Source organism: Apodemus sylvaticus, chromosome 8 (genome assembly GCF_947179515.1).
Source record: "Apodemus sylvaticus chromosome 8, mApoSyl1.1, whole genome shotgun sequence".
NCBI lineage: Eukaryota > Metazoa > Chordata > Mammalia > Rodentia > Muridae > Apodemus > Apodemus sylvaticus.
In genome coordinates this window covers 87,342,548-87,365,330 of record NC_067479.1, presented here as the reverse complement: position 1 = coordinate 87,365,330, position 22,783 = coordinate 87,342,548, and the positions used below count along the sequence as shown (strand labels likewise).

The following is a 22,783-nucleotide window of genomic DNA, read 5'->3' as shown; positions in this document are numbered from 1 at the left end:
GCGAGGAGAGAGGGTGTTGTTTAGTATTGCAATCATGTATTCCAGATGTGGGCATTTGATAGTCAATCTGCTCTGAAGTGACACGCTGCTGAATCTTTAAAGGGCTTCAGCCAGGGAGAGCAAAATCTGATTGGGCAAATTGCTAAAATATTTAAAGTGCAGCCTGTTAAAGCTTTTACGGCGAAGAGCATCGCGTCAGAAGTTGTAGTCAGAAAGAGCGAGTAATTGGCTTTCCATCCTGATGCCAGTCAGCCAGCATGAGGCTCTATTCCTATTCCTTCCTCTTCATTGCCAATGCTAATAGCAACCCTTTGGGTGTGTGCATCTGTGTGCGAGTGTGCATGTGTGCATGTGCGTGCGTGTGTGTGTGTGTGTGTGTGTGTGTGTGTGTGTGTATGCTGGGAAACTGGATAACTGGTAAAATGAGAACAAGGAATGAGGTAGTCACAAAAAAAAGGAAGCTGAACCCACAAAATGGCATAAAGCCCATTTGCAAAATGGTCAGGGAAAAAGGCAGAATTACTACCTGACAAAGTCAAGTACCCTTCCAGAGGGGTACATGGTTTGGACAGCTGCCTTTCAAGGAATGTTCTCTGCAGGAGATAAGATGGCCATTGGTGACATCCACTTTCTCAGCGTCTGTCATCTCCTCTGAGATGTGACTCTTGAGGGACCCTTTGCATTTATAATTTATCACATTTTCCACTTAGGTTTTCCTGCCTTTTCTCCCCAGGCATGACCCCTTGTTAATTCCTGGAAATGATCAGATTGACAACATGGACTCCAATGTGAAAAAGTATGACTCCACTGGAATGTTTCACTGGTGTGCACCCAAGGAGATTGAGAAAGTCATCTTGGTGAGTGCTGTCGACGTCTGTCTCCTTGGCCCGGCAAGAGGAATTTCCTCAGAGTGAAGCTGCTCACTTGCACCAGCTATTTTTGAAGACTCAAATTCTGACCAGAGACTGAAGCAGTGAGATCTCTGATCAGAACATGCATTTAAAACAGATTTTTTTTTCCTCCGGAGAGCAGAACTTCCAATCTCTGCATTTTTATCGGGACAATAGTGGTGATTATGTGCTGTGGTAAGGTATCATGGGAGATAGGATACACATCATTCCTGATCCTCATATGGCTCTGGGGCCAGAGCCTGGTCCTGCCATCTGGTATTTGCACAGCCTTAGGCCAGTTTTTGAACACTGAATTTTAATTATCTCTTCTGTAGGACGATAGGATCAGAATGACCCCAACTTATATAAGATTGTGGTGCAAATCCAACCCCTGACTCCTCAGAGCCTCCTTTCTTTTGCCTGCTGTTATTATCATGGTTATTTGTAAATACCATGAAGAAATAGGAATATTACCTGAATTGTTATCCGTTATAATTTTGTTTTGTTGTATGTTCGCATTTATGGGCTTGCGGCACCACATCCAGCCTTTTCTTTTTAATGTGGGTAACAGGAATCAAACGCAGGTCCTCATGCTCACACGGCAAGCACTTCATCAACTAAACCATCTCTCCAGACCTCCAATAGTGTTTCTTCCCCCTAACTAGCATGGTCTTGCTCCTTCTTAACACATGATGCAGACAGACAAGCACATTTGCTGAGGGCGACATTGCAAGTCCATTGTTGTGATGCAGCTCAGACTTTGCTTGGGGAAGGCTTTAGGGATGCCTCTAGAAATAGCAGGCTTCTCCTGCTGGGGCCCAGGACCGGTTAGCCCAGACAAGAATCCATTCCACTGTCTGTCTTTGTCCTGTTAACAGCTTTAGGTTTTATGCCTACAATGGCATCCCTGGAGTTTATTGTCTTGCTAATCCATGGAAAGTGGGTTAATAGTCAGGAAGGCTGGCCAGACTGGGGTCTTCTCTCTTGTGCCTCTAATCCCCAGATGGCTATGGGCCTTCTCCATTTTCAGGTAGGAAAATCCTATCATTTTCTATTTCAGGGGCACCCTTCATTTAGCAAGGACTTTTCCAGATCCTTGGAGTGGTTCTGTACACTAATCCACTAGAATTCTCCACTATGTTTTAAATAGTGTGTGTGTTTTCAAATTAATTATAAATAAATAAGCATTGTGAGCCAATGCAGCATTGTGCTGGAAACTGTCTCAGATCTGAGAAAACTGCAGACACAAAGTCAAAATGCTCAGCCAACAGCTGCTATGTGATTTACCAGGAGGGGAGATGGTTCTAACCACTCAGATGCTCTGTGATTGGTCACCAGTGACTCAGTCACATGCTTGGTGTTAGTCTCTGAAAGTTCTACATAGAGTGTGCTAATTGACATATGATTAATATCCCTTTTAGAAGAAAAGAATTTAGGAATATGAGTTCATCAGTGAAAAACAGCATTACTTTTAAGGAAACATTGATAGCAAACACACCATGGGTTAGGTACTGTTCTTGTTCTGAGGCATGAAGCACAGGGCTTGTATTCTAGAGGGGCAAAGGGAAGGCCAGTGGGGTGGTGAATAAGTCTGTGAGAACAATTTAGATATGAATGAAGGGCAGGATCCTGGGAAGGACAGAGTCTAAAGGTACCTCTGAGGCAATAGGATGGAAGGAGACCTCTCTGCGGTAATGAGTAAATGGAATTTTTATTCAGTAAGTAGAGGAGAAGAATGGAGGGGTAGAGGGTGGAGTTGTGGTAGCACCTGTGGAAGATGCTTATGGAACTGATTTATTCACTGAGGGCAAAAATCTAATGGCTTTGGATGCTTTGGAAACCAAAGAGACAGTGCTCTGAAATGACAAAGAGATATAAAATTGAACCATGAAAGGATCTTTTTGGTGCCAAGTGGTATGAGATACAAAGTCTTCTTCAGATCCATGGACTAGGCATCCAGTCTGGGTTTAAATAGCCAGGGAGTCCCATCAAGTACAAACAGGTCTACTTAGGAGACGCTGAAGGATGCACAGAGAAACTCCTGAAGGAATTTTCTTTTGGGTCTTAAGCATGGGAAAGCCAGTCTCTCCAGGTTTGAGGTGCAGGACTGGAGCTTTACCCGCTTCTCTAGGAGATATAGCTCCGGCATCTTTGAGAACTGGTATTTGCCCCAGGTCTAAGCTTCTGAGGCTAGCTTCTGTCCTGGTCTATTCTGCCAATTGGTATCTACCTAGTGTTTGCATCCTTTGATTTCAAGCTTCCATTCTTCACTCCTTTTGTACCTCTCTGTTGAGGGGAACTAGCTTCTTCAGTGACTCAGACAATTGAAAATATTCAGGCGCCCCAATCCTAACACTCCAGAGGGCTTACCTCTCTGCTTCTGACTCCAGTCACTTGTATTTCTGTGCTGTCCAAGGAACTAACTTCAGGTCTTCCCTACAAAGTGGCAAGAACTGATGGGAGGTCTTGGGGAACCTTCTATGACATGTTTCTTACAGCTTGTGTCTCAGGCTTCCTTAGACTCTGGGAAACTTGAAATACCCAAGACATAATCCACATATCAAATGATGTCCAAGAAGAACGGAGGAGTGGCCCCTGGTTCTGGAAAGGCTCAGTGCAACAGTATAGGGCAAAACCAGAACAGGGAAGTGGGAAGAGGTAGATGGGGGAACAAGGGGAGGGAAGAGGGCTTATGGAATTTCGGGGAATGGGGAGCCAGGAAAGGGGAAATCATTTGAAATATAAATTAAAAATATATTGAATAAAAAAAAAGATATGCCTCCCTCAAAGCATTGTAAGCCCCTTATGAGCATGTGATAAGGAACAGGAGAGATGGCAGGCAGGTGAAGGTGTTGACTGGAGGAGAGACAAAGAGCCAGCCCCACCCTGACCTTATCTTGTTGACTTTTTCACAGGTATAATAAGAAAAATGTCAGCAATGGACAGATAGCCATTTGTATTTTCTGGGTAACTAGGGTCCCCCCCTACGTGGGAGTATTCCTTCCTTTGTCATCTTCATAGATACAGGTCTGGGGCTGGGGAAAGACTTTAGCCTGTGTCTTTACTAATTGACTGCTAGACCCTTATCATGAATATATGTGGGTTTTTATATGAGGCAAGCCCTTCTAAAAGTAATCCAGGAAACCCTAAAGTCTGAACATGGGGTCAGCATGTTTTTTTTTTTTCTAGAAGGAAATATTCAGTGATTTAAGTCTCACAGGCCATATGATCTCTGTCTCAACTGACAACTCTTGTTTTCCATGAAAGCAACCATGGAAAATACCTAAATATTATGTATGAGTTGGCTGTGTCCCAATTATACTTTATTGGAATATGAATTTTATATGATCATCATTCATAGTGACATTTCTAATGTTGATTTACTTTTTAGCCATTGTGAATTTTAAAAACCAGTTTTAGCTCAGTGGACATATAGAAGCTTGTAGGCTTGTATCATCAGATTGAGGCTACAGAGCACAGCAGCCAGCCTATGGTTTCAGATATCGCATTCTATCTACTGAGACAGTGAGGGGTCTGCCACCTCACTGAAGCAGCTAAAAAGAGAACCTCAAATTTCAGCTGAGACCAGCTAATTATCTTAGCAGAAGGACCTAATCCCACTTACTTCCTTCCTTCCTTCCTTCCTTCCTTCCTTCCTTCCTTCCTTCCTTCCTTCCTTCCTTCCTTCCTTCCTTCCTTCTTTTTGTTTTTATTGTTTTGTTTTGTATTGTTTTTTTGAAACAGGGTTTCTCTGTATATCGCTTGCTGTCCTGGAACTCACTCTCTAGATCAGGCTGGCCTCCAACTCAAGAGATCCATCTGCTTCTGCCTCTGAGTGCTGGGATTAAATGGTTTATCCCTCATTTCATGGACACTAAGACTCCCTTTCTTCCCACATTCCTAAACATTCCCTTTCCTTGTCTTTGTTCTTCTCTGATTCCTATCTCCTGTCTCCTGCTCACAGGTCTACATGGTGCATCTTTCTCAAACTTATTGTTCTAGAAAGTAGTAATGTATAAATATATGCTTACGGGAATTTATGATATAAATCAAATATATGCCCTTGTGCATATTACAGATATTACAGAGTATATAACATGTATATAATGGCAAAGTAAACATAATAGCTGTCCTGTAAGCCATACTGATACATTACATATTCTTTAATGGTAAAAAGAATCAAGAAAGAAAAAAACATAGTGCTTTCTTTGCTGTATGCTTGTTATATGTACTAAACTTATTAGAAAGATTCATATATTCTCTAACATGCTAGATATGGAGTTTTAAACCATCTTTTAACTTCCTAAAAGAAGCTGGTGTTGTACATCAGCCCATGTGGTGACCTGAGTTTTACGTTTTTATCTGGCTCCCCAGTTTCCTGAGTACACTTTTTTAGAACAGGTGCCTTGTGAAACTTCATATATGATGTTGAAGAATCCCTTCTTCTCTATTATTCTAAACTAAATTAAACATTTTGTTTTACTACAGTACAAACAATAGCTGTATTGGGTACCTTTGTGGTATTATAATAAAAATGTCTGACGCAGGTAACTCACAAAGAGAAAAGGTAGCTCACAGCTTCAGAAGTTCGAAGTGTAATGCTGAGCTGCTCCAATTGCTGGGTCTCTCATGAGGTGGTGGATGCTCATAGAATGTAGAAGCAAACAGGAGCAGAGAGAAAGGAGATAGGTGTGTCCATCTTTGCTCTTTTCATACTGATTGTCTTTGGAGAAGACATGGAGTCATGTGAATACCCAAGGCAGTTGCTCATAAACTGCTCCACACCTTCAACAATCTAAGGATCTCAACTAGCCTTCAACTCAACAAAGCTCCACCATAAAATAATGCTACTCTGGAGACAAAGACTTTAACCACAAAGGGCTCTTGGGTGACACTCTTTAGACAACACCTAAATTACAGCGTTGGTACACAGTAAGTGGTTAATGAGTGTTAGCTTTCTCCTCTGCATAAGTCATGCTTTCTCCCTGTATACCAATGTTGTGAGCACTTTTTTTCTGATACTCTTGTATCCCTTTCTGTTACAGACTCGAAGTGAAGCTGCCATGACTGTCCTGAGTGGCCATGTCGTAGTCTGCATCTTTGGGGATGTCAGCTCAGCCCTGATTGGCCTACGGAACTTGGTGATGCCGCTTCGTGCTAGCAACTTTCACTATCATGAGCTCAAACACATTGTGTTTGTGGGCTCCATTGAGTACCTCAAGAGGGAGTGGGAAACACTACACAACTTCCCCAAAGTGTCCATATTGCCTGTAAGTCAAGGTCACACTATTTGATGTCCTGTTCTTCATCTTTACATTCACAAGAGGAAGTCCCAGGTGGCTATAATTGTTGAAGCTTTGATCATGTCTCTGCTCCTTTATGTGGCTACCGGCCTGAGGATGTAGCAGTCCTTCCCCTGTGTTCTTTTCAGAAAGTAAAACCCTGGGAGGGCTTATTAAAAGAATTTGCAGACAAGTGCAGCCCCTTGTCAGGGGTGAAGTTGAGCTACCTTTACATGCATTAAGGTACCTCTGTCTAAAATCTCTTTCCTGGGTGAAATTTAGAACATTGCCCTATTTTGATATATATACCAAGAATTCACTCATAAAATTATTGTTGGCATTTTAATTTGACATGGCTAATGCTTAGAGAAACACAAATCTGTCACATCTTCCATTGGATATTGACCAAATAAATAAAGAGCAGATTTATCTCTACTATATGGAATTCTGTATCTCCTCTCTGGCCAGCCTCTATTCATTCTTTTTCTGGAAACCCAGACACGTTTTCCATGGCTTTGTATGTTTGTGTATACATGTAAAAGTATGTATGTATATGTGCTTATTGATTACAAAGATCCGTAGGACACCGATCTATAAAAGACAATTTGGGACGCCATAATTTAGTGTGAAAATAAGGGATGAGTGATTTAAAAGTCAAAGGGTTGGCAACTTTCTAATTATAATATATTCTCTACAAAATTTCAGACTTAAAGAATATTAATTCTTTTCAAAGTTTTATGTGGTTGTCTATGTCAGAAATCCAGGGAAATGTTACCTATCCTTCAACTATTTCAATTATCAAGTCATACCTAAAATCAAGGGATATGCAGCCCCTTAGCTGTCAAGAGGTTTGTTTTCCCCTACTTTTTATCAGCTTGCTGAGCAGCAGATGCAGCCACGAGAGCCAAGCAGTATAGTGTGTTAAAGGGTGTGTAAGGGACTGTCTGCAGCCACCACCCTTGTGTGCCTCATGTATCTCTCCCATAATGCCTCATCCAACAAGTCTCCTCAATGTAAAAAAAAAAAAAAAGAATTAGACAGATCTTCTTTGGATTCAGGACCAAACCCTGACTGCTTTACTGTATACCTGTAGTTAAAGGTGATCACCTGTCACAATTCACTCATTAAAGAAGCATAGCCATATACTGTATATATGCCATATAACTGTATATCCATTGCTAATTTCAGAAATATGACCAATTGATTTGATTATACCTTTCCTTGATTATCACTATCTTATATTTGCTATTCCACCTGACCGCTTTACCTCTGAAGGTATCTATGTAAAAAGTGAACTAATTTGCTAAGTGCACAGATAGATGTTAATGTAGGAAGGGCTTGTGGCATGATCTTTGGTGTTTTTGCTCATGCAAGCATGTGTGTGTGTGTGTGTGTGTGTTTCCTTCTGCGTGACCCCATTCACATTTTCTCACCTGCCTCTCTAAGTCAGGATGAGTCTTATATTTGTAGAACCTTTATAAATTCCCCCAAATTTAACACACTTAAGCACGGTGGGTTTGTACATTATTAGGCTTAACCCGTCTTCATTGTTTAAACTGTGTCATTCCTATAAGGGCATCCCAGAGAAACAAAAGCTTTCTATATATGACTTTGGTATTTCTTGTGGCTTGAAATAATATGCCTATAACTGGATGTGAGCTCCTTCAGATCACAATTACTGCTGGCTTTCCTACAAGGTGAAAATTAAAAGAACATGGACATCGACAGCTGTTGTTTATACACTGGCAATGGGATACAGAAAGTAGCTCACACCTAATTCTGTACCAAGCTATCGTAGAAGATGGTGTTTTTCTCTTTCTCCCAGGATACCACTCCAGTGCCTGAACCAACTATGGCCCCAAATGCCCTTTCTCCATGGCTCAACTTTACAGCAATATTTAGGAGCCCTAGAATAGAACCATGACTTCCACTGAGTCATAAAGACGAGCTAAAGGGCTCTGTAGTTATCCAGATCCTATTTTCCAAAACCCTATCTAGTTATGGGGATGAGGGGAGATGTGTACAGCAGCTCGCACACGCTTGGCCATTACAGGCTGAGACCGAAGGCAACTTGGGTGTCCATATACACAAGGGTAAATATAAATCCATCTAGAGGATCAGGGACACTTTCGGATGCATGGGGCCCCCAAAATAATGCTGCGTGGCTACTGGGGGCTCTGACACGGCATGGCCCGGGGTGCAAGAGTGCTCATCCAGTCCATCAAATCTACCCTTACACCCCATCATGAACCTTCCATCTGCAAAGGTTTTTCTACCATCTCACATTGTTATGGGAGTTTTTAAAAAAACTCTGTTTACTGGCTTATTTATTTTTAATTGCACCGGTAATATACAAATCTGTTCTTGTTATAAAATATTCAAACAATATCAGAGTACATAAAGTCAAAAGCAAACTTTCCACTCCATCCTTTCCTCTCCCAGAGGTAATTACTGTTATTAGTTTAGTGTATAGTTTTTCCCAAGTTTTCTTTTTGAATTTACATATATTTATAAATATATAATTTTTACTTCAAGTAGCTTCATTTATTCCAAATAAATGGAGTTATACTTTTTAAATGGTTCAAGATACTCACGTCTCCAGCACTTACTAATCCCTTTATCTTGGAGCTTATTCCAATTCAGTGAGTTCCTGGAAGGCGAGCTCGGGCTGTGCCTACAGTGCTCTTCCTTTATCGTGTGCTTGTCCCATAATATATTTAACTACGCTCATGTTGTTGGATCATTGTGTCCTTTTCTTGGCATTTTTTCTTCCTAAACATTATGCAATAAAATTTTATGGCCCGAAGCTTGCCCCCTTTCCTCTCCCCTGTACAAAATGCACACTAATTCCACTGGCTCTCTCAGCCTCTTGATCGAGGAGAGCCATGAGCCCACCTCATCACACCCGGCTTTGTGGATTTCCCCATGGCTGCTTTGGAAATTCTAGTTGGATAGGCTGTCTGTTGCCAGAGACAGAAGTGACCTGCTATTAAATAAACAGGCATTTGAAACCCACCCCCTCGTTATGTTCTGAAAGGCAGAGGTTGCCACAGGACAGTTACTTAAATCAAGACAATTTCCAGGCTGGAGGAAGATGGAGACCCTGGCATTATTCGTCTCGTGTTTGTTAGTAATAGCTTGATTGAGTATTGAGAACTGGCCTGAAATGCTGCCATCAGCACCAACTACCCTTTAGATTAGCGTGCAGCCCTTATTCCCTGAAATGTAGTTAGGCCAGCTTAATGTCAAGACATAAAAAAGATACTTGTTAAATAATGTCCCAAAGCTCCTGCTCAATCTTTAATTTGTTTTTATTTTTCTCCCCTCTCTCTCCTCTCTCTCTCTCTCTCTCTCTCTCTCTCTCTCTCTCTCTCTCTCTCTCCTCCAACACCCCCATGCCAAAGGGTACGCCATTAAGTCGGGCTGATTTAAGGGCTGTCAACATCAACCTCTGTGACATGTGCGTTATCCTGTCAGCCAATCAGAATAATATTGATGATACTTCGCTTCAGGACAAGGAATGCATCTTGGCGTCACTCAACATCAAATCTATGCAGTTTGATGACAGCATCGGGGTCTTGCAGGCTAATTCCCAAGGTAAGGACAGCCTGTAATACTTCTCTGCTGTGCCTATGGGGGACAGGGGCTGGCAAGAGGGATATCCTTCACTCAGTAATTCAAAGAGGCTCACATCAGCCTGTCGGGCAGTGAAACCTGTGGTTGCCACAATGGCTTCCAGAGGAGCATCTGTTCTTCCTGCCATCTGGAGATGCAGACCTGAAACCTGATGTATGTCTCCCTCCCCCAGTTCGTTGCCTTTTGAGGCAAAAGAAGCATCTTTAAAAGCCTACCCACTCTGCCCTTTCAAACAATGGGCTTTATGACCAGAGTCACTGACTAAGAGCCAGGGCAATGTATAAATGCCAGCTGCACCATTTCCTTCTCCTTTACTATGAGTACTTTTCCATGAAGCTGAAAAGGGAATGGTAAGGGTCACATCCAAGACTCTACTCACCTAAGGGTGGAGATCTCTAAAGAGTAGAGATGGTGCAGACACTTGATGTCAGATAGCAATGAGTGATGCTTGCTGGGCTGAACATTTTCCTGTGGTAATCGTGGAGGCCTGCAATGGCACACAGCTGCCTTCTTTCTTAGCTTCAATCTTCCCTGTCATTTGCTCTGAGATCCTAGACAGGTGGTTATAAGTAGTGATGTTATCTTGTAGTCTTAGGGAAGCTGCACAGCAAGTAACCCCATAATGAATGACCTTGGGAATCAGGATAGAGAAGGATAGGAAGAAGAACTATTTTTCTCCTGAGTGACAGCTCTATGTGGGTCATGCAAGGCTTACTGGATGAGTGTGATTGACTACTGAATTGAAGCCCTTACTCCCATCACTCCAAGGAGCAAAGGCCATGAGGCCTGTAGGTACTGAGGTAGGAAGCTCTTCAATAGTAGCTCCACATCCAGGAATTTCTGGAAGCTTGACTGGATCATGGAGCTAAGACCTTGATGCTCTGCTTTCTTCGGACAACCCAGCATCACCACCCATGTCTAGAGTCTGCTTAGCACTGCCAGAAAACTAAAAGACCATAGTGCCTGAAAGCCCCTCCATTGGAGGTTCTCTTCCTTGCACTGGCCCTGGTGGAGAACTAGCAGGACAGAGGGAGTGAAGGAGGGGGCGGTTAGGGCAGGTACCCTGCGGTGGTGATTGGAGGAGTGAAAGAAAAGTAGAGGCCTGAATGCTTCACAGTAGAGCCAGGAGCCACTGTGAGGTTCAAAGCCACTCTCAGGGGAGTGTCAGCCTTGCTGCTGTGGACCAGAAGAGGCAGAGCCATTCTTGGGGTTTCCAGCAGCTTTAGGCTAAGCTATAACACCACCCACTTTGCTGACTTGTGCTTCTACATCCTTTCTAAGAGTTGCATCAGTCTGTAATACTGAGTCATGTCCAGCTTCTATTTTTTCTGACTTAACCCTACCTCAGGCCTAACTTTGGCCTCTCCATTCCATCCTCCTGCCTGATGGTCCAAAATATAAATATTGGTGCCACCACGGAAAAAGAGAACAATGTACCAAAACTCTAAGAGACACCCTGAGTTCTACCAGGCTGTATACTCAGGAAACAGAACTTGCCTTCTGCCCATCTTACCCAGGGAACACTGGGGAGAAAGAATGTGGAAAGACAGTGAGCTGACCTTCAAGGAATTGTATGCAGCTAGCTGGCATGTGGTATCTTCCTCTAAGCAAGCTCCTGCTCTTTAATTTGTCTTCCCCACTCTCACCCTGATGTGAGCATCACCTAGGGCAGCTTGTTGGAAATACATCTTCTCATGGCCTACCTTGTAGTACCTGTCAGATGTGCATTCTAATGAGATCCCTGGGTGACTGGTAGAGGCTGTTCTATAGCAGTTCATTGAACATGCTGATGTTCAGACATGCCTCCTGTCCTGGGGAGGGAAGAGCAAAGGGCTGGGAAAGATTTGGAAGGAGCAGTTCTCTCCTTGGTTAGAGATGCAGAGAACAGGAGAGGGCAGGAAGTGCTCCCTTCCTCTGGCCTATCTGTGTCTTCCTGATACAATCAGGACTTCAAGGTCTGCAGACATGTAATAATACACCACCTGTATTATATGTATACTTGAAATAGGCATGTGTCATTTTCTTTCTCACCCTGTCTTCTCCTATCCTGTCATTGGCCTGCATGTCATCCTCTGGTCCCACTCTGGAATTCCAATGACAATGGTCCAGTGGTGTTTCACAGCACCAAGAACTGGCTCTTCTCTACCTAGAGCCCATGCAGTACGCAGTTCTTTGAGTTCTCACCATGGGATAGATAAGGGAGCTGAAGATCCCTGCTGTCTCCCACCTCCAAGACCTCTTTGACTAGCTGGCATGCCCAGTGACCTCAGATCCTTGCTTCTCCATCCAGGTATCTGGAAGGTCCACACTCCAAGGGAGAGGCTGGAGTTACAGGCAATAGAGGCATCATGTTGTTCTTTGAATTTTGGACAACATACCCCACGTGCCCTAAAAGTAAACCATATAGGTTCCTCACACCTACCAGGTTGGTTTCATCATGACGCACCACATGGTCCTTGACAGAACCCCCACAACCACCTTTACCTATGCACAAGCCATGTTTTGATTCTTCCAGAACCCAGCTGGGTCCAGAAATGTGGAGTGAGGACAGCTGCTCTGCTCTGTGGTGGAGTGCTCACGTGACCACGTGGAAAGTTGTTTTAACGTGCTACAATGGACCAGGAAAGGGGCCCATTAGCACTGAGAAGGTCCAGCTGTTATGGGAAGGATCTGCATCTGTGACTCCGCACTTGCCAGGGCGTGCTGTTGGGACTTCTCTCCTTTTCCCTTTGCTTCTCGTCATCTTCCTCTTTAGTGTCACTTTTCTAGCTCACATGGTGTTAGAACTGACCCAGCCTAGGGATTCTGGACCAGAGACTTTCTGAAAAGAGAGGAGATGTGATGGCTGCTTGTCAAAAACAATTACAGCAGAAGGTGGCCTGTTCCATGCGGGCCAGTATATCCGATGTGACATTTGGGTCTATGAGATGCAGTTTTAATATACAGCAGGCAAAACCGCACTGACAGTCACATAAAGCAGGTGAGGCTGCTTCTTGCTGGTCAGCAAACATCAGCTCGGAGCCACTTTACAGCTCTTTACCAGCGACTAAGTGCCTTTATTTGCAGAGTGCCTGTCATTTCCCTTTGGCTGGAGAGCTGGTGTATTATTTAGCACGCATTTATCTGGGGAAAACACTTGCATTTAAATCAGCTGGTACAATAGTGCCTCTTTGCCAGCCCTTTCCCCTGTGGTGCTAAAAGATGAGAAGGAAGTCTGATCTTGGGAAGAGTCAGGGTTCATTCCCAGAGAGCCTCTCGGATCAGCACCTACAATGAGAGATGTGGTAGAGTTGCTCTTTTGTTGTTGTTGTTTTGTTATTTTAAATATAAAAATGTGAAATGAGCCTCTTTGCACCTTATTTTCTCTTCCAGTCAAGGCTTCTCTTAGGGAAAAGAAAGGAACACAGGAGTGTCCCCCATGCACCAGCCTCTCTAAAGGACAACAGCAGCTTGGATTCAGTCTTTCCCTAGCAGTAAGGAACTCAGGGAGTGGAGGACAATGAAACCAGAGAGAAAGACTGGGTTAGCAGTAGAGGGACCCAGAGAGGGGCCTGATTTCATCTAGTCATGAGTCTTTTTAAGTCCTCCTAATAGAGGTGACAGTATGGCATGAGTTGAATGTAAGTGACTACTGAGCCTTTGAGATGGGACTGGCGTGAATTTTCCTTTTTCTTAACTTTTAATTGAAGGGAGCATAAAAAGAGAGGGAGGGGTTTAGGGAGTGTGGCATGGCAGTATGGGGAAGAAGGGGGTGCCTAAGCGGGCCCATGCCCAGGCACCCCCCCCCCCCACAGGGACCACACACACAGACATGGTATAGAATAGAGTTTATTTAGGGCAGAGGATGGGAGTTAGAGAGGCAGAGAGAGAGAGAGAGAGAGAGAGAGAGAGAGAGAGAGAGAGAGAGAGAGAGAGAGAGAGAGAGAGAGAGAAGAGAGCAGAGGAGTGGAGGCTGGCCATGACCACGTGGAGAGAGGGGGGAGGGGAGGAGAGCCCAAGAGGGGCAGAGAGGTGAGAGTGCCAAGAGGCAAGAGCAATGAGAGAAAGATGAGAGAGAGTGATGAGAGAGAGAGGAGGGGCAAGTAGCCCCTTTTATAGTGGGCCAGGTCTATGGGGCGGGGCATACCTGGCTGTTGCCAGGTAAGTATGGGGTGGAGCTTAGACAGAATACTAACATTAATAAAGTTACACTTCAGCAGCATCAGCTGTTCTTCTCATTGCTAGGACAAGGTATCTGACAGGGAGCAAGTGAAAGAGGGAAAGGGTTGTTCTGGCTCATAGTTCTCGGGAGATATTCCATTGTGACCCGGAAGCCATGGCAACAGGAATAGGAGACCAGTTGGTCACATAGCACCTGCAGTTCAGAAGCAGTGTGAACAGGAAGTAGGATCAAGCTATAAAACTTCAAGGTCTGCCCCCAGTGATCTCTCCCTAGCAAGGTAATGGTTCCACAGCCTTTTCAAGCACAGTCACCATCAGAGACAAGTTAGTATACATGTGAGCCTGAGAGGGGTAGGGAGTTTCACTCCCAGATTATGAGAAACAGTTCTCCATGGCTCGTGGCTGTATAACTGGTCTTCTTACTGTGGGGAGATAACTCTTTTGCCTCCCTAAGGGTTTTGATCTGAGAACATCATCCAAGATTTGTCAGATAATCTATCTTTAAAAAATACAGCTTGACTCTGGCTAAAGGTGGGAGGTGATGCAGGCATGAGTGGTGGAGAAGGGTTCTTGGGAAACCTGTTGTGACTCCCTGTGCAGCTTTGTGGTGTCTGAGTGAAGCAAGGCAGACATAGAGGCAGATTTGAAGTCTAGGAGAGATGGTCGCTAAAGACAATGGATAAAGGCAGAGGATGGGTCAGAAGCTGGGAGCGAGTTTTGAGGTTGGCTACTAGCTGATGAACTGAGGAAGAAGATAGGACCAACGAGGAGATGTGAGCTTGGGAAGAAGACAAAGAATTTAGTCCTGATCACTTTGAACCAGTGAGGACCACAAAGAACCATGACGATGACTTGCACAGCCTGCAGTGTGAATCCATCAGTGCTGATGAAGAGGGAAAGGTGACTCAGCTTTGGACTGAGGCTCATACAAAGCACAGGACTCCATTCTTTGACAGGATACAGATGCTCTTTCACTTGTACTGAGGTTGTATCCCAGTGGACCCATAGCACGCCACACCCTATGGAGATTGCTCCTCTGGTAAAAGAAACAGTCATAGCAGAAACCTGATGACCAAAGTTTGATCCAGAAGCTACTTAAAAAGCTAGATGCTGTAGTGCATGTCTGTGACCTCAACACTCCTATGGCTTTGGCAAGTGACACAGCTGAGATCCAACGTTGCCTTGATGTATATCCCAAAGCCTGCAGGACCCTGGGTTTAAGGCAAGCTGAGTCTCTCTATAGGAAGGAATTTCTCTTTGTATTTCAGTACCCAGGCTATGTTTGAACACTAGTTTTAAAGGGCCTTCCTTGCTCTCGTCCTCTCATAGGCCTTGCATTTGTGTGATTCATGCTGCATGTCCTAGATGTGTCCACCCAGTTCCATAACCATGTGCCAAGTATCTGTGTGTGCCCAGAGTGTGCGGTAGACGTTGTTGTTGAGAGAGATAACATGAAACCCATTCCTAGTCTGGGCCCTTCCAATACAAATGTAGGTTGTAGCAAGAAGCACTGCAGAATCTGCAAGGATGAGTTTCTTCCCTACCATTCTTACTGAGGTCTGTGATGCTAGTTTGCTACACAGGCTTGTGGAGGGGTGTGGGGCTGCGGGAGGAAGCAGAGTTGGGAGGGCTGGGTTTTAGGCATGCTTCATTACCTCAGGAACCTGATGGGAAATCCCAGGGAAGCTGAAAAGTGATGTGGGAAATGACCTCTGGTTCAGAAGTGCACAACTGCAATAAGGCCTCTAGAGCTCTAGAAAGGATGGGGAGACTTGGAGAGAGGGAATGGGCACAGTGGAAGAGCAGGGTTTGAGGACCACCTTAGAGAGAGGAATCTAAGGGCACTGTGTTTGGAGCTGAGGAGTCATAAGCTGAGGCCAGATACCCAACAAGCCAGGGAAGTGGCACAAAAATCAAATACCAGATGCTAATATTTTCCACTGTTCTATGCTTTGATATTGTTGTGTTTTCTTGTTTTGTGTTTTCTTTTTGAGTCAAAGACTCATGTATCCCAGGCTGGTCTGAAATGTAGCTGAAAATGACCTTGATCTTCCTGCTTCTGTCACACACACACACACACACACAAGCATGCACTCATTCATACACTCACACATGCATACACACATGTTTCCCCAGCCTTCCATTATATGAACCTGCAGTGACTTCTTTATTTTTCCCTTTGGGGGAGATGTTGTGGATTAGGACCTTTAACTCACTGGCCAACAAATGCAGACTTTCCGAGGACTTTCCCAAGCTGGAACTCAGGGACAGAGCTCACAGGAAAGAATCCAATATGGGTGTCTGAAAGTTCATTTGCAAGCTACCACCAAGGAGATGCTGCTAGATTAGTCTTGCTGGTGAAAGGATAATTTATTGGGAGCAGGGATCGTTACACCCCGGTCAACAGAAGGATTTATTAAAAGTCATGACAAGTTGAAGTGGGGAAAAGGACAAACAAAGAAATTGTGGGGAAAGGACATCCAGAATGAGGAATGCCTGAATGAGCCACTTACCAGTGGTTGGATGAGCCTATTAAAAGGCCTGTTGCATCTTGTCTTTCTTTACACAACTATCAGGACCAACAGCTAATAATAAAAGGACTAGGTTTTCCCTCTAACATAAGGTAGTCATTCCCAGGAAACAGATCAGGATCTGCAGAGATCGGGAGAATTCTACCATTGTGCACTAAAGGGACGTTATCTGCCACCATGATCTCTCTGATGAGAGGCAGATTGAATGGGATGAACCAGTGGTCCTTTTTTTAACTGAGCGTCTCTGGAATTTTCTTGGTTTTTTATTACACAAAGTTCTGCATCTTATAGGTTCTGTAGCCTTGCTCCGGAGGGAGAGCTGTGGTGTCTGGCAGGACTGGGGTCATGGGTCTCTTAGTGGAAGTGTTCCCATCCTTCCTGAATGGTGCTGGCTTTGTGTCTAAAGATGCAGTGTGGCCAGTGCCGGGTGAGCATCTACACATCTGGTGTTTCCATTAGAGTGACAAACCACCCCATCCCCAACTCCCATGTCACTCTTCGACATCTGCCCTTCCCACTCTCTCCTCTCCTCCTCCTCCTCTGAGCCTGGCTTCCTACACACACAGACTAAGGACACACCTATGCACACTTCCTCCCACCCAGCTTCCCTCCCTGAAACCAGAGAAGCCTTTTTTCAGCTGCTCCCGTATAGCATTTCATTACCACAATATTCTCTCTCAATTCTTAAATGGCAGTGGGGGAGCGCCATTTCTCTTTATGCCTACCGAATGAAGAAAGCTCAGCACTAAAATATTTTCCTTCCGTTGTAACTGAAATGGCTGTTGGCTTCCATCCCAAAAACCAGAAAGACAATTCTACTTAACTGTTTAGAGATTTATACATACCACACTGGAGTAGCCTCTAGGTAGTAACTTTAGATACCCAGCCCAATAATTTTCTTTTATTGGCTTGTGATTTAGATCCTATTTGGAATCCTCCATAATAAGAGTAGTACATTTCATTAAAAAAGCTTACTAAACAATAAAGGAAGGTCTGACTTAGGGCCCTGAGAGGGTCTCAAGTACAGAGAGGGGCCTGTGCTGTTACATTTCTTCTGCAGACTTCAGAAGATGAATCTCAGCCTACTAGTGCCGATGTGTTTGGCAAAGCAGCAGTTGCAGCTAGTCTGTAAATGGTTTCAAGTTAGGGGAGTTTTTCCTACACAGCATATTCTGTCACATGAAGGAACCTCTTAGGACCACCATTTGCTGTTCTGATGATACATTCCTAATGTGAGAAACAAGGATTGACAAGAGCCATTGCAATATGAGATTGAGGATGTCGCACTACTTTCTGACCCATACCGAGTGCCTTTCAAACATGGAGGGGGCGGGACATGTGAGCATGAAGGTATACATACATGCACCTATTAGGGGCATATGTGTGGAGATCAAAGGTTGACATGAATTATCTTCCCGAATTGTTCTTCCTCCCTGATTTTGAGCCATGGTCTCTCATTGAACCCAGAGCTCACACCTGGGATTGTTGGTTTATTCTTTCTTTGCTTGTCAGTTTTTCACTTGTGTAATCTGAATTCAGGCCTTCATGCTTGTGCTTTAAGTATGTTACCAATGGTACCTTCTTTCCCACTCCAACGTCTTTTCCTTGGGAGGTGAAAATGGAAAAATTAAGTAAAAAAAAATAAATAAAAAGGAAGAATCATCTTTTCCTTCCAGCTGAATACACAGAGAGAGGGAATCTTAGTTTTGGAGGCAGAAAGCAGATGTGGCATTGGGTCCAGAATGGACTCAACTCATTACCTAAACATCAGACTGTCACTCGTTAGGTAGCTCCTCCGAATGTGTGTTCGTCATTCCTGTCTCTTAAAAGTTGTAATGTCGTTCTAGCTTATCCAGGTAAGCCGTGACCCCTACTTTCACATACAATGTTATATAATCTCCCTGGAAACCTGCTGCGGCAGAGATTACACTCTTCATTTTAAGGACAAGAAAATAAGGCTCAGAAAATTGAGCATCTATTCCAACACCTGAGTTTGTTAAGAACATGCTGAGTTGGTCCCCAAGCAGTCTGGTTGTAAAGGTATTTTTTTTTCCAAACACACCAACCTGCTCCGATTAGGACAAGTGTTTACTGTGTTCTGATGAGAAAGGGCCTTGACTCTGTGTATCTCCTTTTAGGGGTTATCCTTGGGGATAAACATTCCAGGGAAGAAAGTTCCTCAAACAAAGCCTACCTTGCCCCTAAATTACCTCTGTGCCCAAAGGGCTGAAGTTAGTCTTAAAGTGTTTTTTGTCTCAATGAGTCTTTTGTGGGGTAGGGGTTCCTGACTCTTTCTACAGCAATGAGAATCACTGGGAATTCTGTAGGTTGAGTCTTTTGCTCCAGCCAACAACTGTGCAGAGAATGGAGTGGGAGGAAATGTGTAACATTATGCTGAGTCTTCATGAACAGTAGATTCGTCTGAGCTGTTGTTTTCCTATTAATATGGATTGGATGAGCTGTGAAGTTGGCTTGAATGAAGTGATTGCCATGCAAACATGAAGGCCTGAGTTTGATCCCCGACCTATGTGAAATAGATAGATATGGTAGAATACATTTATACTTCCAGTGCTGGAAGGCAGAGGAAATTGGTTTCCTGAGGCTCACTCACATGCTAGCCAACCCACCCTAATCCATCTGCCTAAAGTCAACTAATAGACCTTACTCAATAAACAAGGTAGATGACACTTGAAGAAAGACACCAAAGGTTGTTCTCTGGCTTCCTTACACATGCACATACACACACACACACCTATACACATCATGCCCACTCTACCAACCATGAATACATGCATACACACTCAATGTGGATTGACTGCTGAGATGTCAGAAAAAGTGTGGACCATTTGAGGCTTGACTTTTGTTTTCTTCTATAGAGAAATGTTCAAAGCTCTTTCCGTTTCCCAGAAGAGAAGGTTCCATAGGAAGCATCGGGTTAAAAAAAAAAAAAAGCTTCTATTCTCCAAAGCATATATAAATAGTCCATATAAATAATTGTATGGAATCTATGCAAAGATATATAGTCAAGGAAGACAGTGGAAGTCTGTCATCCCATGGATTCTGTCTCTGTTCTGCACCCCTTTCTTTCTCTTATGCCACCATGTCTTTCTCTCTTTCTTCCTCCCACCCTCCTCTTGTCAATGCTCCCCCTTCCTCTCCCTCCTTCTCTTCTCCCCATCAATGAAATTCTGGATGAGGGGGGATTGAGGATCAGCCAACAGTTCCTTTTCTGAGCATCGGTTTCCCTTACACTTGATGTTTTCCCCTTACATTTGAGATTAACTGTTCCTGTCATCAGGAATCTAATGGGATCTTTACAGACAGAAGTGACAGAGACGTGCACATTAAGCTGTATGGCATCATTTGGATGCACATAGCTAATGATACAGGGTTTGGGACATTCCAGAGCACCCTGTAAAGTTCCTAATGCGAGCCATTTGTAACTTCCTGAGACCTGATTTAATCCACATGCTGAAAATAACATGTGTGCCTCAAGCTAGCAAGAGAGCCTTGCCAAGCACCCAATGCATTTTTGCCTCTACCTATCTTTTTATCAACGAAAACTCAAATGAAGTCTCAAACCATCATTTCTTCTTTCCTAAGTGTCCCTGCAAAGAAGACATCAAATTTACACATGACTCAAGTTTGGAGATTTTTAAAGCTCTCATGAGCCTTAAATGTTTCAATTATTTTGTAGAATGTTCTTGAGGCTCCCCGCTCCATTTCTAGAGCAGTGTATTTATCCCTGGCCATCTTGTTACAGGTATCAAGTCTAGTATCTTGTATGTTCTACAAGGTATTTTAAGGTCATGCAGATATGTGGTGATATGTAATATGTCCTGAGATTGCTTTGGGTTGTGATTAGTTTTCATCATGGCATGTATTAGCTATTTTTGGATGAGTCTTTTGTGGGGTAGGGGTTCCTGGCTCTTTCTACCACAATGAAAATCACTGGGAATCCTGTAGGTTGAGTTTTCTTGCTCTAACCAACAACTGTGCAGAGAACGGGGTGGGAGGAAATGTGTAACATTATGCTGAGTCTTTCTTCATGAACAATGGATTCGTTTGAGCTGTTGGATGAATAGCTTGGGTTCAAATCTATTTCTGCCAGTGATGAGGCCCAGACTTCAATATCTCCAGGTCTCATTTTTCTCATTCTAGCTGCCTTTGAATCAAGTTGCTCTCAGAATGAAAATAATGTCTGAGCTTTTCTATTATGCTCATAGTACCTTTAAGTAAATCAGAAAAGAGTTTCTATTTTGTCAGGATCCCTCATTTCTCTCTGTTGGATCAACTCAGGTCAGGTTTTCATTTCATGAATTCATGAACTGTCCTGGCTTCTTATTTATTTGGGCTATTGATTATTGGCCAGATATCTGGTTATCAAGTAATTTTCCTTACTTTGTACAGCAGCTTTTCATTTGTTTGATGATTTCCCTTGCTAAATCGACACTTTTTAGTCTAAAACAGTTCCACTATTTATTCTTGCCTTTGTTACTAGAGCTTTGGCATTTTACCTAAAACCAACAAAGCACTCAACTCTACCTTGAAGAGGTATCTCCCTATCTCTTTCCTGCTAGAGGTCTCATATCCAAGTCTCTAAATAGCTCCAGGTTCATTTTTGTATGTGTTGGTTTCTGCGTTGACTTCTGTGGCTGCTGCCGCTGGCCGGGCCACACGCGTGCACCCCGGGCGCCGGGCCGTGGACCGCGGTGGAGCCGTGAACCGCAGTGAGGCACGCTAGACCAAATGGTTCCACGTGGACTTTATTTAAGAAGGGGGGGGGGTAGCTGGCGGGAAAGGGAGTGAGAAGAGAAGGAAAGAGAGGAAAGGAGCGCTGCTAGGTTATATAGTGGTGGTGACGTAATTACAGGTAAAGGTGGGCTATGGAATTCTGGGTAGATGGCAGCCGTTGCCTGGGCAACGGACCTATACCTTGCTTTGCATGGTGTCGCAGACCTCAGGTACTTACAGTATGGAGTATAGGAAAACTGTCTAATTTCATTCTTTGACAATTGGGAATTTAGTTTTCATCCTGTGTTTATTGAAGAGACTGTCTTGTTTCCTGTGAGGTGTTCTTGGTGCCTTGTTTTTACATTAGACAATCATGTATAGGTAGATTTTTGTTTCTGAATGAGCCTATTGGTATTCAACCTTAGTTGGACAATATGGTCACCTCAAGGATCTGTAAGAAATCTTGAGATTCTCAGTTTTTATCCCAGAACAATTTAATCAGGTATCATAGGTACCGTGCATCCTACAATGACTCCAGTACAAAGCCAGATTGAAAAGCACTAGTCCATTCCCTTCCTTCCCCACAGCCATAGTTTTCAAACTTCCTATCAGAATCAATGAGCCATGGAAGCTTACTTTCACAGAACTGGCAGCCTTGTGAGGATGGTGACTGGGACGTTTGGATGACATGTAACAGAACTCATTAAAATGCAGGTATAATGAGATCTAAACTTTGATTCACAAACTTCCACATGGTTCCCGGTCCACCCTACACATCCTGATCAAAGAGAGCAAAAGAAAGCAACCAGGGGAATTGCCACATGGGAGACCCACACAGATGGGCACAAGCGGTTCTTTGCATACCTGATGGGCACAGGAATGGGAAGAATTCTAAAAATTAGAGCGCATGACCAAAGGCAAGCAAGAAGGGAAAATGATGAGAGCTTCATGGCTGAGGTCTCACACTTAAACCTACTTTTTAAATAGGTCTCTGGGTGGTTCTAAATTCATGGTGACTTTCTTTTTATTGTGATTACGGGAAGGGCTGTTCTACACAGAGGAAGGAAGATGTTACTATCACAAGAGTGTTTCTCGTCTATTTATTTGCATTTAGGATATTGAGGAATTAAAGGGGGAAAAACAACCCTTTGCAAGGAGCATTAATTATATGCCACGCAAGGAAGCAATTGTGTCTATGTTATGAAATATTAAATCAAAATGCCTCCATTCTCACATGTCCCAGAGATAAATACAGCAGGATTTTGAAGCCCCTCTTGGAGCTGTTTTGCCTGCAAATTTATTGTTTTGTCTCTATTTTCAGAAAGCCCTGTTTTCTGTGAAGTATAGCACTCTAGGTAGTTTTTAAGGCACAAACTCCTCTAGAGTCGTCTACACTGGTAACAACTCTTATGTAGATGGCACACAAGGGATGGGGTTGATCGGCTCCTTTAAGATGACAAATGGACAGAGAGGGTTATTGTCTTTGATTGCAAGCCTTACATCATCTGTATGTAGGAATAAGAGGGCCATACTTTATCTTTAGCCATTT

General features: G+C 43.6%; 1 protein-coding gene across 1 annotated transcript in view; it reads left to right on the top strand.

Moving 5' to 3' along the window:
* Kcnma1 (potassium calcium-activated channel subfamily M alpha 1) overlaps positions 1-22,783 on the top strand; it is a 692,507-nt gene that overhangs the window by 618,081 nt on the left and 51,643 nt on the right. The window contains exons 20-22 of the mRNA XM_052189881.1: positions 734-857; positions 5,936-6,160; positions 9,577-9,769. Of these exons, the coding sequence (XP_052045841.1) occupies positions 734-857; positions 5,936-6,160; positions 9,577-9,769 (542 nt within the window). The remainder of the gene's footprint in view (positions 1-733; positions 858-5,935; positions 6,161-9,576; positions 9,770-22,783) is intronic.